At 36.4% G+C, this 17077-nt stretch overlaps 1 protein-coding gene across 7 annotated transcripts in view; it reads left to right on the top strand.

The window, feature by feature from the left end:
• Positions 1–17077, top strand: part of pde4c (phosphodiesterase 4C) — a 113656-nt gene that overhangs the window by 81529 nt on the left and 15050 nt on the right. For 4 of the 7 annotated variants that reach the window (XM_023339462.1, XM_023339465.1, XM_023339461.1 and 1 more), the window contains 3 exons: positions 13305–13496; positions 14965–15006; positions 16965–17001. In XM_023339462.1, the coding sequence (XP_023195230.1) occupies positions 13305–13496; positions 14965–15006; positions 16965–17001 (271 nt within the window). The remainder of the gene's footprint in view (positions 1–13304; positions 13497–14964; positions 15007–16964; positions 17002–17077) is intronic. The other 3 variants (XM_023339464.1, XM_023339467.1, XM_023339463.1) reach the window with 1 other exon arrangement.

The raw sequence follows: 17077 nt of genomic DNA, 5'->3' as shown, positions 1-17077 counted from the left end.
TTTATTTACTGCCACTTTTTAAATTATACATTATTTTTTTTTGCCTTTTTTGTGGAAACTGAAGTTAAATTAAATGGACAAAGTAACTTACAGAAAGATGCTTAGATTCACTATAAAATGACTCATACAGGAGCTTTTTTTACTCAGCTAAATATTTCCTGTTTTAGATCAGTCACTAGTAACAATATTATTTATTTTGGGGTTTTTTGTCTTAGCAATTGTAGCACTTTCTTCAAATTAAGAAGTTCAATATTTGGAATTGGTTAAAATCTCATTTTCATTGATTTCATAAATTTGCCAGCTTCAAGTTATTTCAGTGACTATTGTGGTTTTTTTTGGTTTATAACCAGAGGAGTAGCACTACTTTTATCCATGTCTGTAACTCACATTTTCTCCCGTTTCTGCCTCTGATTGCTCTTTTTAGTTGCGGACGTGTCTCCTCCGCGATGATGATGATGAAGACTGAAGTCAGACTCAGAGTTGCTCATTACGTTATGATTAATCTCACAGCAGGGATTCCCCATGATAACTAGACTCTGACTCACGCAGTCAGGAGGAGCTCGTCTTCCTGGGAACCAGCAGTTTAGTGTTTTTGACTTTTGCTCTTAAAATGTAGCTTGACAGAAGCGAAGCAGTGAAGCTGCTGCTCCTCCTGCAGCTGATATTTTAGTCTGAGGCGTTCAGTGTTGCTGTTTCTGAGAAAGTTCTGGTGATTTATGTTGTATTAGGGCTTTTCTCTGCAAACATCATGGCAGCTATGCAGCTGATGGTTTATTTTTCTCATGCAAAGCTTTGGGTTGTTAAAAGGTCATCCACTTTTATGTTTACGTATAGAAGCTGTTGCTTTTTGGCTGCTTGTACAGATTTACAGCAGCGCACACATTCAGGGTAGAAACGTGTAAAAAGGGTTACAAGTGTATTTCTTATAGTAGCGGTAATATCACTCTGCAAAATGGAAAGTAATCCAATTTCTAATTTTAATTCATTCATTCATTTTAATACTTTAATACCAGGTGCTCAGGAAGAGTTGGATCTAATGGAAAATAAAGGAATTAAAATAAACCCCATTTAGGCAGCCTGTTATTTATTAAACTCAGAGGAAGTAAATCAAAGTGCAATCTGTTGATTGACAGGTTTTTATATTGAAAAGATCAGTCAGTCAAGGTGCAAAAATTAAACAACTTCAGTTAGGGCTGAAACGATGAATATTGATGCATCAATTATTGAAATAATTATAAACTAATTTACTAATTAATTAATTATCAAGTGGAATAAACACACTGTGAAAAAAGGCAAATTGCTGAAAAAACAACACATTTATAGCTGTAACCAAGCCAAGATTTTATTAAAATATATACATTCTTAATTTAAGATTAAAAAAACCTTATTTTTCTGTAAATATTCTCTACCGAGAACTCCTTAAGTTGCTCCAATTGGTTCAAATTATGTAAAAAAAAAAAAGTTGCCTATTAAGCATCAAGTTATTCACCGGTTAATCCATAAAATAGTCAACAGATCAGCACTGCACTGTACTGACATTAAGTCGAGCAGATGAACTTTTCACATGTTGATGTTAGAAATTGTTTTTTTTTAGCTGCAGATTCATCCTTTGTTACAAATGATCAACCATATACTGAAGAAATGCTGTTACTGCATTTTAGGCAAGAAAACGTTTATTTTATTATTCATAAAAGGAATTGAATTATTTGTTTGATTGTTTGACTGACGCAGCAGGTTGCCCCGCCCTCTGAGAGCTTCATCGCTTGCCAACATGCCACAACCTGACACACAGCGCAGTCTGCATGAGGTCAAAAGTCAAACCTGTCGGTGCTTTAGAACACTGTATGAAAAGGTGGAGTCGCGTCGGCAGAGACTGAGATGAAGTCGTGCTCTGAGTTGATGAGTCATCTCTGATTATCATCAACTCTCTGCAGCTCTTGCTGCTTTCTCATATATTCTCAAAGTGCAGGCAGATTCCCTGCAGCTCCGGTGACAAATTTTCTGCTGGTGGGAGTTAATAGTTCATATCTGGCTCATGTCAGTCCAGTTTCTGCACCAAAGAGATGCAGCACTGGGAAAAAGTATTTTTCCACTTACAGATTCCTACTTTTTGTTTTGTGTACGCTGATCATCAATCAAACATTTAATGTTATGCTTGAATGATTTGAGTTCATGTTTGCAATTTTCTAATCAAGATTTCTCTTTTTGGAGAAATAAAAACATGCAAACCAACCTGACTTAATGTGGAAAAAGTGACAAAGACAAAATCCACAAAGAAATGAATGTTATTCATTTTTCTTTTAAATATTTGTGCAAATGCTGGGGGACTGAATTATGCCTTGCTACAAACAATATTTCTTTATATTTACAGACTAACTGTGCTCAATTTAAAGTCTGGATTTTGTAATAATCTTTCAGTGTCTGCAATTTAAAATAATTTGTTCTGAGGTCTTTTGCAAATCTTTTTGGTGGTTGTAATTATTGCATCAATTAATGATAGAAGTAGAAGTAGATTGATTCATGTGCTTTAATTTTTAAGGAAACTCACCTGCAGTTTCTTAAAGACTTGTTCAAATGTTGCATTTCTGAGCTTTGTCAAATCCAGATGGCTTTAGAAATTACCTCACATTTTTCGCCTCAGCCTCAAACACAACTTACAGTCATCTTTTCCATACATAGTCGGGTCATTTATATTCAATATGCATGTCAACAACTGTAATTAGTTGTGTTCACAGCTTAGAAATTAACCAGTGAGCTGCACTCGGTGTTCCCTGTTGGAGTTATTTACTGCTGAATCCTTTCTATTTGGCTCTCTTACTGTAAACTGTTGCTATTCTTCTCCACTGTTGACTCAGATGTCTCTACGCCGATGCCACGAATCCCTTCAGTTTCCTCTTAAACCAGACATGATCTTAAACCAACAAAAACCCAAAGATTCTTCGTTTATCTGCAGTTTTTTTCTGAGAAGCCACCCGTCCGTTCTGGGTTTTTGACCCGAGGTGACGGCTGACGGGAAATATTGACGTGACAATGGTTGTTCCCTGGCCTTGCTCCCAAATCATTTCCAATTCGCAGTTAGAGCCTCATCCTGCTGAACCACAGAGTTTCCCCCCGGAGTCTTTCTCCTCCAATCCTACAAACAAACACGTCTCAACAGAAATCCCACAAGCCGAGCCAGCTGGTTTCTTTTTGACTTGATTTATATGGCATCATTTTCTAAAACTTTTTGGTCTCCGTTATGGTGTAAAAACAAAACTGCAGCGAGCGGAGCGTTTGGCCGGGAATAATTTCAGGCCTGCGAGGCAGCGGGTCGATTGACATTTCAGTGACAAGCCACGAAACTCTAACTGACGTCAGCAGACGAGCGTTATTGTGTTTCTGTCACTGTGCTGTTGAGTATTGCTGATGGAAGAGTGGACTGGAGTGTTATCCTGACATCTCTGCAACTCCAGGAATGATGATCCACTCTGGGGCAAATTAACACCCAGCAAAGTGGCCTTGTTCTGTCATTTTCTACCCCGGGGAGCAGGCGTGAAGCTCGGTTCACGGAGTTTTGATGAGCGAGGAAGCAAGGCGTCCACATGAGGCCTGGTCCCGCGCTGTCAGTCACAGGTGAATTTTATCACCGACGTAGTCGCGAGTGGTCCGCATACACAGCGGGACGCCAGGTAGGAACCGGGGAACTGAGGGAACTGTTCCGTTTTTGTCAAAACATAAATATAAATCCTTGCATTGTTTGAATAAAAGAGACTGAGTTATTATATATGATGGGAGTTCCTGCAGTTTTGATTGATGATGTTATTAGAGGAAAATTAATTAAAGTTATATAGTGAGTTCCCAACTTACGATGTAAATAAATTGGAGTTTTGATACTACACGTTTTCTTTGTTTTTTGAAGACATGTAAGGACTTGATGTTTTAGTTTTTTTTCTATTTTGTTATATTATGTAAAACTTAAATGAAGTAAAGGGGAAAAATCATATTAATAAGTGGAGCTTTGTGTCGCTGCTGCAGGTCTTTTTACTTGTAGTACAAAAACATATTTATGTTACTGCTTTCTTGGTTTTATTTGGGTCACTTTATCTAAAGTTTGCTGACTGGGGAGCATTTTTGTAGCTTTTTGCCCAGTCTGTTAAGAAGTATCCAGTTAAGAAACTGCATTTTATCCAACGTAACTTGGATCAGAACTGGCGCAGGATGAAGTCCCAATCTGGTTCTGCACTGTGTGTGCTTTATATCCTTCTGACAAAAAGACAAATATGTTTAATTCTTCCTTTATTACTTTTTTTTTTACTTAACCTAATTTGTTTTACTGTACTTCCTCCTGTTGTTTGGTATAAAATCGTAGAGTAGGTCCTCTAATGGCAGAAGTGAATCTTTTCTCTAGACCTGAATGGATTGATTGATGAAAATTTCTTGGTATTTATGGTAATAACATTTTAAGAAGTACTTTTTATATTTGGTGGTTCAGGCTGGATTATAGCAGGATTTACTGAACTTCCTGTTTTTGCAGAGAGAAAAATAATTATAGATAAGCTTGAGAAAAATTATCTGATTTAATTAATTCAACAATGTTAATTCAACATTATCCCCATTTCATTTTACATTTTATTTTCCAGTTTGACTTTTTTTATTTAATTTCTTATTTTTATTTAAATATATTTTCCTATTTTTCATATTCTGTATTTATTTAATAGGACTTTTTATTTACTCTTACTTTTTTATTGATATTACACTTCATAGAACAACAAAATGTCTAGTATAGACATTTTGCCAATATGTTCCCATCTAACAACTTACAATTGGCAATCCTTATTTTTATTTTTAAATGTATTAAAAGAGAGAGAAAACAAAACAAAAAATCCTGCATATGACTTAATAAAAAAATGTAGCAGGAAAAAGTACATAAACATTTTTACTTTGGGAGTGGGATGACAAATTTATTCTTACTTTTTAACCATACATTGCTTTATTTTCTCATCTGATACTTCCTTTTTGCGTTTCCTGAACACATTAGCTTTGCGTACATTAAGCTACACCGTCTATAAATGTTCATATTGTTGGACAGATCATCAGATATATAATGAGCTAAATATTTACTCACAGTACAAACTCTATATATGTTTCTTTCTTTCCTGTTTTATGTTTAAAGATGTATCTGTATGGATGGTTGATTGATGCTTTGTTTCTTTTACTTTTTCTTCAAACCACTCCTTTTCATTTAAAACTTTGTTTAGATCATATTCAGAGCAGAATGTTATTTATTTAACATTAGCTTGATTCCTTTTCTTGCAGATTTAGCCAGCATTTTGTTGAATTCAACACTGATTTAGTCAATTAGAGAGTTAGTCATGACAGTGAACCTCAGTTCCTAACATGATGAAAGCACATAAGCACGTATAAGACCCTCCACGCCGACATTGTCTCCAACTTGTCATGTCCTGCTGATCAGAGATGTGATTGGCTGCTTCTGAGCTAATTAGGGAAGGAAGTGGCGCACTCGTTCCTCACCTCCAGCCTCGATCACCCTGCACTCAACGGCTCCAATTAGTGCCATATGTGCATGATTAGAGGAGCGCTCTGAGTCTGTCCTGTTGCTGGGCAAAGACGCTGCGTTTGTGTGAGTCGGCGTGTGTGTTTGAGTTTGTGTTGCTGGCCCGAACGAGCCTTTCCAGTTGTGTACCAGTGTGATGCCGGGTTGTTTGATTTTTGGGTCGATGTGAGAGCCAAATCTAGATCTCTGCTGCTGGGGCCTGTAATTACACACACACTGCCTCTGTCTGAGTGCGTGTGTGTGTGTGGTTTGTCCTGGTGCACTACCCATTTCAACCAGTATCTAATGATGTTAATGCTGATCAGCCACTGTATGGATTCCTGCCTTGCTGGAGGCGCAGAGCTAATCGCTGCAGATATGATCGATACCCATCCTGAGGAGCAAATCAACCTTTGAGGCAAACTCCAAAAAGTTTAACCTCTACAGCTCCACTGAGTCATATCTACCAAAAGCAACCTTTTATATGTCAGATTTAGAGCACTTGTGTCAAACTCGAGGCCCGGGGGTCAAATCTGGCTCACAGCAACTTTTTATGTGGCCCTCTATAATCCAAATTATATCAATAAATCCCTCCAGTTTTTCATAGACCTGCAAAACTCACATAAAATTAGCAAATCCCCACATTTCTTTCTTATCTCTACTGCAAATTTCTCTGAAAATTGTCCAGAAACATTGGCTTTAAGTGACTGCTACCTCAGCCAAGTTATAAACTGTGCCCGATGCAGCGATTAATTTTAAAAAATCACATTTGATATCATACATTAGCACAAATATAAGAAAAATTTCTTGCAAATATTTTTATTGCAAAATCTGTGATTTTGTGTGAAAATAAACAAACACAAAAACAATCACAAAATCCTGGATGGACTGATCAGTCTGAAAATATATTCAGTATTTAATTTTAAGAGACACTTATTGAATTCTGAAACAACTATTTAGTGATATTAATAAAATCAAATTAATTGATTATTGATTTAAAAAATACTACTTCCACAGGCAGATTATTTAATTTATAACAAGACATTTTTCCCGTGTTATAAGTGTAATAATCTGCCAGTGAAACAAACTATTTTTCACCAATATTAAAATGATTATTTACTTAAAACACTGTATCTATATCTTGATGAAAAGTGTACGATGCAATAAAAACCAGGAAAAAATACATGGTTAGATTTTGTGTTTTTGCAGACTATCTATCTTATCTGCAGATTTTTGTATTGATTGGCATGAGGAAGAATCGGCCGGAATAAAACCCACAACTTTCTGATTGCGTTAAAACAGTTTCCCATCTTTCCATCAGTCTATCCACCTGTACATCCATCCATCTGTCTTTTTATCCAGTTTATCTGTCTGTTATTCCATGTTTTTATTTTTCCTTCTATAAATTCCACCATTTTTGTAAAACTGATAAAGTTTGAATCAAATATGGAATTTGACATGGAAGATAAAGAGCAAATTGTTTTTTATTCCTAGCTCTCAGCTGCTTTGAGACAAAGCATCTTTGTTTAGATGTTTTTCTTTATTTTGAACTGCATTTGCTTATAATAATTTATAATTTGCTTATAATGATTTACTCTGATGATATACTACAGTAACTTTATTTGCTGAGCAGAGTAAACAGATCCAGATTTTTAAACACTGAAAGTTGTATTTTTTTCAACTCTTACCTTCATTTTAAACTAAAATAAATTAGTAATAATACCAGAATATGTATTCTTGGTCCTTATAAAACCAAATCTTTTGTTTTTAAACTTCAGTCGTCTGCTCTTTTCTTAGGCAAGAGTCAACCCTCCGCCTTTAAGTCGGAGGTGACAGAAAAATAATAAATACCCCAGCTGCTGTGACTGGCTGCACCGCTCCACTCCTGTCGTCTATATTTAGAGCCCTGAGCTGTTCTGTGATCAGATGTTGGACACAAACTGCTTGCTCCGTTTGAACAGAAAGCCACAGTAGATTGGTCAGGTTAATAGAAAGAGCAGCCAGCCTTTCATGGAAGTTTGCAGGTACGTCAAACACCCAAACAGATTGAGCTCATCTCCCAGCTGGGAGCAAGCTGGTTTGTCTGACCTATAATTGTTATTAACAATATCTAAAAAAAAAATAAAAAGGCAATCAGGAATCTGCTAGCATCCCTGTTTGGTGTTTATTAGTAGGAAAAAAACATAAAATCCCTGGAAAAGTTCAGTTTTCTCCAAGATGACCAGTATTTGGATCTGTTCTTTACCTGGAAGAGAGAAAGTTGAGATAAAGGATGGAATCAAATGGATGGAAAGACATGGGAATAGAAAAGAGAAGGATAAAGGAATAAAAAGGAGAAACTGAAAGAAAAACAAAAAAATTGTAGGAAAAAAGGAGAAAAAATTAAAGGAAAAACTCAAAATATAATAAAAATTAGTGGGATAAAGAACAGGAGGAAGACAGAAAATAGAAAGAACAAAGTGATGAAAGAGAAACATTTGGTTTTTCTCTCCAGAGTTTTACTTCATTAACTTTGTTATTCGTTGTCATATCTGTGGCTTCATGTTTATCTGACAGGTTTTACACTTTAAAAATTGTTTTACCTCGTGGCAGAAATAGCGTAAATACGAATCTGCAGAGCTTTGAAACCTCTGTAAGAGTTTCATGTTTAGATCTCGAGTTTTCCTATAATTCAGGAAACTGCACTTGTCTCTGAGAAACTTGGATCTATCTGAAAGCCAAAACATGCAGAACATCGGAAATCAGAGGATTTCTTGTGGGAATATGGCCGCCGGTTTGAGCTGAGGTGCAGATTAAAGGTGGATGACTGAGTTTGCCTCCAGAGGAGAAGGACAGTTTGAACTTTGCCGTCTTTTTTTCTTTCTGCACTTCGCTGAGATCGACAGAAATAACCACGGTGCTTGTTTTTCTGCCACCCTGCGGCCTGACCACCCTCTTTTGTGTGTGCAGTCGCGATGACATTTAAACACACAGAGAAGCGCGAGCGTTCAGGACGAACGAGTGAGAGGAAGAGATCTGTTTGGCACTGCACTGGATGAAGGGGGAAGCGGCTTGTTTTCCTGCTGCTTTCAGATCAAATGCACTAAAGTCTTTAGGCGTAAAGCGAGCAAACACTTGCATGCTTTACACGTGCATCCTCGTGTTTTTATATTTAGTGCTAAACTTGCTGGCAGGATCTCACTGCGATGGTTTGCGCTAACCTGGCCTTCCTGGTGTGATGTTTCAGGCTCCTTCAGCCAATTCCCACGCTCTGAGGAAAGAAAAGACACAGGAGGAACAGTATGTGTGTGTGAGTTTTGACCTTTGTCCCTCTGTCTGTGTCATCTCCCCATAAATAAAGCCCCTCTGGCCTTGATGGTCGTTTTCTGAATCATTCTTCACAGATATAGATGGAAGTTTCTTAAATCCCTGAGCTCCGGCTCCCAGGAGCCTCTTCACAAACACACAAGGCTGGACAGCAACTGGAGCTGATGGAGCTTTTCCCATTTGACGTCTTTTCAAGATGAAATAAGGTTAAGCTTTGATAACAGAGATCCCAAATGAAGGAGATGACTCAAGTTGGACGACTGTGATTCGCATTAGTTTAACAAGAAACAGCTCAAAATACGAGACGGTTTAGTTTTCATAGATAGATTAAAACAAAATTAATCTAACTAGATTAGCTTTGTCTGTCTAAAACTAGACAGATAGATGTTTTTGTTAATCGTCCTATATCTTGCTGAAAAAATGGCCTAGTTGAAGTCCAGATCTAAGTCCATTTGAGATTTTGCAGTGAGTTTATGTACCAGAGGTTCACCATCCAATGTGATCAAGCCTGACTTAGTTTCCATAAAGAAATGCTTCCTAGAAAACCAGATGTGGTGGAAACAAAAACCTCTAGAATAATACCAAGACTGGCTGCACCTCCAGATTTTTATCTTTTAAAAATGTTGATTTTTAAAAAAAGGATGTCTTTGTAAAGTTTGTGGTTGCAACAATTATACATTTATTTATTTTTAATGGAACCACTCTGATTCTTTGTTGGTGTTTTAGTGATTTTTGTTTGTGTGTAAATTAATTAAACATCTTATCACGATAGACAACCCTAAGTCAGGAAAGAAATTTGATATAAAATGAATAAAAACAGATTTACACAACTTTTTCAATTAGCTTTTCTAGAGAATAATTCCTCCTCAGGCTGTAAGCTAAACATCCTGTGAACAAAACGGGGAGGTGAGGATGTGGGTGTTCGGGCAACTCTTTGTTTATGGGAAAGGAAAGTTTAGTAAAATAGACTTAAAGCGTGCAAGAAAAAAGCTGTAATGTACGTCAGAGAAATGGAGAACAATGCAGAAGGCAGGAGACGGCCGAGGTCACGCATGTTTTAAACGAAACAGCCTTCCTGTTGGTCTGTATGCTTTCAGTGTTGAAAAGAAGTCAGAAATATAAGCTAAAAGAAGATATAAAGATCATACGATTCAAATGTTTCCCCTAACAAATCTCCTGTTGTCTCTTATTGGTTGACAAAAGCTGACAGAAAAGTTTGCGAGTGAAAACGACACAACGTCAGCTGTTGCAGTTTCTCATATTGTTCACTAGTGGGCGCTGTGGTCCCGTCAAAAGGCTGTTGACTTGCTGCTTTGTTCTTCACCATGACTGATAAATTAGTTCTGGACATTTTATAGCTGAAAAAAAAATCATGAATTTCTTTCTACAGCTAAATGTGACACATTAACAAAAGACTAGGACATTAATTTGTGATAAAATTGTCTTAAAAATCAGTTTTAGGTCTGGATTTTGCTGAAATAAATGGCAAATAAAAATCTGAAGGCAAACATTGATTCCAATTCTCATTCTATGGAAAATATGCAGCCTTTTATGTTTTATAATTTTACGGTTTTATTATGAGTGCACGGATTAAAACACAATAACATTGTGGAAGAAATCATTTAAAAAATGTATTTAACCATCATTTAAATAAGTTATATGACTAATAAATTGTGTTAAATAATGTTTATCTTTCTCCAAGTTTGAAATGTTGAATTTACTTATGAATCTGTTTTTGTGACTGTCTATGCATGCATGCATGTTTAACAATAATGCATTTGTTTATTTATTTCTCATGATTTTGACTTTAAAAGTCAAAATTCTGAGAAAAAGTCAGAATTAGCTTTTTTTGTTAATGGCCCAAATCCTCTTCTGTAGTTCTAAGATTTATTTCCGAATTACCTTTTCTTGCAAAATTCATGTATCAACAATAAAGTATGCTGCCCTTCATTTAAGTAAGAGTGGCTAAGAGAAGCTGTATAAAGGAGACAGATGAATGAAAGGAGAAAAATAGGGAATATACTGTAAAGATGTCGGGAGGTGAGCTTTTCCTCGGAGTTACCTTGTAGTATTTAAAAATAGATTCTCTCGTAAACATGGCTTTGAAGGAGAAATCATCTCAGCTGCCTGCAGAGTGAGGGGAGGGGGCGTATCTACGTAAGCATCGCCACTAGTCTCCCAGTTCACCTCTTTCCTGTCACGTAGATCTATTTTTAGCCTCTGACGTCACTGGGCTCCTCTGATGGAGCCTTTCACGGCCCACTACACAGATCCAAGGGAGGGGAAAGTGTGGTGCGGCTGCTGAGCGCAGCGGTGGGGGGGTGGGTGCTGTCATTGAGGTAAACCCTGCTGCTGAAGCCCCGCCTCTCTCCGCCTCGCCACACCAATCCACTGTGAGTCGCTAAACGCATCAGTGTGCTGGATGCAGCCTTCACAGCTACTCCTCGTCTCTCCATCTCTATCTGCTTCTGTGAATTGGACTGGGTCCATTCACAGTGAGTTGCATAATAGCACTCCTTCATTTATCTGAACTATTACTGGTGAAGCCCTGCAGGCAGGACTAAAAATAGCCAGAGAGGCAACTTCAGTGCTCTGGTTTCTATTGATATGACCAGGGAAGGGAGGAGAGCAGCTGAACAGATCCCAAGAATGGATTCCATTGACAGAAACGCACTGAAATAAATGCACAAAAGATCTGCTGAGGTTTCTGTTTAGTGTTTCAGTCACATGCCGAGTTTTAAAGCATTTGCATTTATTTTTAGCATTTTAAAGCAAACAAAATGGGTGAATGGGTGTTCAGATTCTAAATCCTGATCAGAAGAATTTATTTCTGTCTTTATTCAGCCTAAAGAAGATGTGGTAGTGTATGACTGAACACACCAGACCCAATGAAAGATGCAGAGTAATGATTTGTTTCTGATCCTACCTTTGAAATCCAGTTGCTAAACTCTGATGTTCTCCTCCTAACCGTCATTGACCCGTACTGGAGCTGTTATCATTGGTGCCGGGGTTTTTAGGTCATAATGTGCTGATGTAACGCGCCGGTGTTGACGTCAACACGGAGATAGCGGGCAGAAAGATGTGCGTATGTGTATGTTTGATTGCGAACATCCAGTAATCACAAGGTGACCCGTTCTGCAACCGGGCGGGCGTTTTTCATAAGTTCACTTTCCCATTTGGTTCTCGAACTTCATTCGCAATTTCTGTCGTGTTGTGCTCCCAATGCATGTGTGTCAGTTCATGCAATTATACACATACATCTGGGCCTTTGACACAATGATGCATCAAAACTGTGTTAATACACTGTAAAACATTTGAAGGTGGTTTAACTTTAACATGAAAATCCACCTGCTGCCTTAAAAACGCAATTTAAGTCAACAAGAAAATTGTTTTGGTTTTAGCTCAGAAATTAAAGTTCACGAAGTCGATTTAACAAGAGACAAGTTGTCTAAACATCATTTTGTAAGTTCATTAATCTTGAATTGTGGGTTTTAACTTGATGCTGCAATTTAAACCAGATAATTATTTCACAATATGGAAGAAGAAAAAAACTTCCCTCACCTGGTTAAAGAGCTATTTCTGTTATTTTACTCACAATAACAATAACATAATAGTAAAAATATCTACTTATTTAACTTTAGAATAATTTAAATTCTTGTTTCAAGTTTCATAAACTAAATTTCTGATCTGATAATGAACATTTAGTGTGAACAGGACATAAAAATACACATTTGCCTTAATAAAACACAAGAGTCAGATCAATGTAACGCACTTCCATCTCAGGATAAACATGCCGCTAAGCATTCTGGGAAATAGTTCACACTCCTGTCTTTTTCTCCTTTCAGTTTTTTTTAAGTGTTAACCTAAAAACTGTAGTTTATTTAACTCTTAGAGATTTGACAAAATTAATAAAAAGTTAAAACAACTTATTTCTGTAAGTTTATCTTTTACAAACTGACATTTAGGTTCAAAATCTAAAACTATAAATATATTTGACTTAAACAGTAGAGGACAGTGGACACAACTAAATGATGCTCAAATGTTTTACAGAGTCAGATAAGTTGTTTTAAAACTGTAAATTGTTTGATTTACTGATTTTCTGCAAATTTAACCAAAGTAATGAACAATAATATTCACACCAACCCTCAGAATCACATGACCTTTTTATTGTTTTAATTTTTTATTAACTTGTTATAGTTGGAAATGGAAGATTTGAGTTTTCTAATCAGTAAGGAAACCTATAATTTATTTCCACTATTTCACCACGTCAGACTTTAATTGTTTCAGCTGAAAAGATTACTTGCAGATTTTCAGCATTTCCACACATTTATCCAAATGGGTTCAATCTTGACCCAATATGAAGATTAACTTGGCATAATTTGGTTAAAATTGTAATAACGTGTTAAAAATCCATGAAAAATCAGACTGTGTTGTAACTGTTGGGTATTTTGTTCTCCTTTTGCAGTTTTGATGTGGAGAATGGCCTGTCGGTGGGTCGCAGTCCACTGGACTCTCAGACGAGCCCGGGATCCGGTCTGGTACTTCAGGGCAACTTCCCTCACAGTCAGCGCCGGGAGTCTTTCCTCTACCGCTCCGACTCAGACTTCGACCTGTCGCCCAAAAATATGTCTCGCAACTCGTCCACTGCCAGCGACTTGTGAGTAAATAAACATGCTGCGTTTTTCTAACTGTGCTTCATTTAAACCAGCTACATTTTAATTTCTTTTAGTTTGTCATCATGAAAGCCTAAAAGAGGATGTGCGACAAATTAATAAGACACCCTGTAATTGAATCTTTTGAAAACAGTAACCTCAAGAATGAGAAAAAAAACTAATTGGACTTCAGAGGCTTCATGTGGTTCTGAACAGATCACTACTCCTAATTATAACTTGTTTATAAATCAGTTGATATCTGTTAGGTTCATATGGGCAGCATCAACATTACTGTAGCACTTATAGATCATCTAAGTAGAGATTAACCGATCAGTCAATCAGATATGATTGGTGACTATAAGGTCAAATACTGAAAAATCTGTTTTTTTTGGTTCTGTGAAAATGTCACTTTTTTAAATTTGAATAAAAACCAACAAAACAGCACCAATGTTTTATGCAGAAGTGATGTTACTCTTCATTTTCTGATGGATACCAAACTCTATACAACTCTGTAAAAACACTAAGAGACCACTAAAAATTATCAGCCATCTGCAGAAATGCACTGTTCCCAACCAAAAACAACCAATCACAGCCAGGAAGAGGGTCTTAGCTGTGTCAAATTAACTCGTGTACGCGCTGCTAAATGTGCTAATAGCTGAAAAATAACTTACAGTTCCAGGAAAACTGTTTATCTGCCGTCATCAGTGATTATGTTAACTAGCCTGAGCATTCCTGGCAGATGTTAGCGCAGTGTTGTGTACAAAAGCATGATTGACAGCGATAAGACCCACCTCCTGGCTCTGATTGGTTGTTTCCAGTTAGAACTGGGAGAAGACAGAGGAGTTTATTGCTCTCATACTGTCCTGTCATGACATAGTGCCAGTTTTAACACAATAGCTCTGGAAAAAATTCAGAGACCACTTAAAATGATCAGTTTCTCTGATTTTACTCTTTGTAGGTTTATGTTTGAGTAAAATGAACATTGTTCTTTTATTCTATGAACTACTGACAACATGTCTCTGAAATTCCAAGCAAAAATTTAGTAATTTAGAAAGAACAATAGGCTTTTAACTCGGGAAGAGTTCAGAAATCAACATTTGGTGGAATAACCAGGAGGTTTTCAACGGGGTTCAGTGCAGTGGCCTCTTAGTTTTTTCCAGGGCTGAATATGAACCTGCAGGAAAGTTTTTATGTTTTACATCTAAAAACTGAATCTGCAAGTCAGACTTTATTAAAAACTATTATCAAACCTGCATCTCTACATTTTACTCTCATTTAAATGTTTTGTTTTTAGGTTTTATTTTGCATTTTTTTAGGAACACAACTGAAGATTCAGCAGACTAAAGTTTTGCCCTCAGTTTATGTTAATTTGTTCACACAAAGATTTCTCTGTGCAGCTAGAGTTTGTTTAGAGCCGCTCACTGTATGAATAGGGTCCCGAACACCAATAGCTGTTGCTCCTTTGTTTTGAAGGGAGGAAGGATTGAAGCATTGGGAAGTTAATTGGCTACCTCGGTGAGACAACGTGTGAAAATTCCTGTGTTTTTGCTTTCCTGTCTGTCCCCTTTGGGCTTCTTCGTGTATCCTGACCCTTCTGCTTCCACTTCTCCTTGTCTTGAACATGAAGTCCTAGCAAGCTTTCAACAGAACTGAAATCACCCATATTTCATTTTTCATTAGGAGAATGAATTTGGCACTGATTTCAGAAATGTTTGCTAAAAAGTGATGCACAGACGGGCTTAAATTTCCCAGCAGCATGATGTATGAAGGTGCTTAAAGTGAAAGTTCAATTCTTTGAAGTGGAGTTCTGTTATAAAAGATTATGATGTCCAGTAAATTTCTCGCCTGCAGAGAAGACACAACTTTCCAAAAGTCTCTAAAGTTGGTGCAATACAACCAAACACAAAGTAGTGCACAACTGTGAAATGGTGATAAAATTATTGGTTTTATTTCTTTTATTTCAGTTTTTATTTCTCACTTCAGAAATTACCTATTTACTGATTTGAGATTTATATCATAGTTAACCTATAAAAGAATATCCAAGGATTTAGACAAGGAGAGAAATAATCTGAAATTTCACTGCAATTTCAGCTGCAAATCTTTTTGTTCACCAGTCCTATATGGAAGGTGGATCTTGCCAAAACTGACCGTAAAATACAGTAGTAATACAAATAAATAAATGACTTGATAAAGCAATTAAAATGCCAATAATTGCATCAAAAAACAACTTCCTCATCTTGTTTGATTTTACAGTAAAATATGAATTAATATTGTTTATCATATTCAACAATATTAATTTAACAATATCACTATTATTTAATTTTCCATTTTATTTCCGATCTTATAGTTTTAATAGTTTTTTAAATGTTATTATTTATTTTTTCAAATTTTATCAATATTTATTTGATATGATTTCTCTATTCACTGTCACTTTTTTTTTTAAATTATATATTTTGCATTTTGAATTTTTTTTATCTATTTTACCTTCTTTTTTAAATCATACATGGATTTATTTTTGTTTCAGTGATGATGTTAAATGAAAATGACAGACATATATTACACATTGTTACACTTCACAATAAAATCAGATGGGAAAGTTATTATTATTATTTATTTGCGATGGAATATTTGGCACATTAATTACTTTATCAAGGCATTTATTTAACGTATAGCTACTATTTGAATCAGGTTACTGCTAAAGATAATTATTCCTCTGGATTTTATTTAGGGGTATGAGAGTAAAAAATACATACTGTATTTTTTGTTGCATTTCACAATTATGCACTACTAAGGTTGTTCTGTCGCATAAAATCAGAATAAAACTCACTGTAGTTTCTGGTCGCATCGGAACAAGATGTGAACAAATCCAAAGGGTGTGAAGACTTTTAGGAGAAGTTGTACATCGAACACTTTTGCTTCTGCAGATTGTATTTGAGGTGTTTTAGTATGACAAAAGTCGATTTTAAAATTTTCATGAGAGCAAAGATGCGTAGGAACTGCAGGGAAGATATTTTTTATCCATAACCTGAAAGCCCTGCTTCAGAAAAATGCCAGAACTTTCCCTTTAAGGTGCATGCCGTGGCACCTTTTCACGCAGCACTCAGAGCATGAACGCTGCTCCTCGCCTGCTCTTAATACACAAACCTGTTTCCGAGGCCTTGTGTGATTTTTGAGCTGAAACAAACACAAGTCAGACTCTGGATTTTCACATTTCAAGACATTTAGTCAATGTAATTTTAGGACTTCCTGCCCTTTAAAGCTTCACCAGCTGTTGAGATGAACTGCATTTATGTAAATAATACCTTTCCCTTTGCCCAGTGTTAAGCTCAGATCAAACATGTTTTCAGCAAACTGCAACTTTCCTCCAATGTCCTCACGCACTGTCTATTTGTCTATTTGTCTTTAAGAATCTTGGTTCATATGGTTTTCCTTTTACACGACTTTTTACCAGATGTTTGTGTGTGATGTTTCAGGCATGGAGAAGACATGATAGTGACTCCATTTGCACAGGTTAGTCCCATTATTACTTATCCTTTAAAGTTGATTTTCATCATATTTGATCAAGAAATGTAGGACATCTAACATT

The sequence above is a fragment of the Xiphophorus maculatus genome, chromosome 9 (genome assembly GCF_002775205.1).
Source record: "Xiphophorus maculatus strain JP 163 A chromosome 9, X_maculatus-5.0-male, whole genome shotgun sequence".
Classification (NCBI taxonomy): Eukaryota; Metazoa; Chordata; class Actinopteri; order Cyprinodontiformes; family Poeciliidae; genus Xiphophorus; species Xiphophorus maculatus.
Note: the sequence above shows the minus strand (reverse complement) of the source record. Positions and strands in the feature narration are given on the sequence as shown.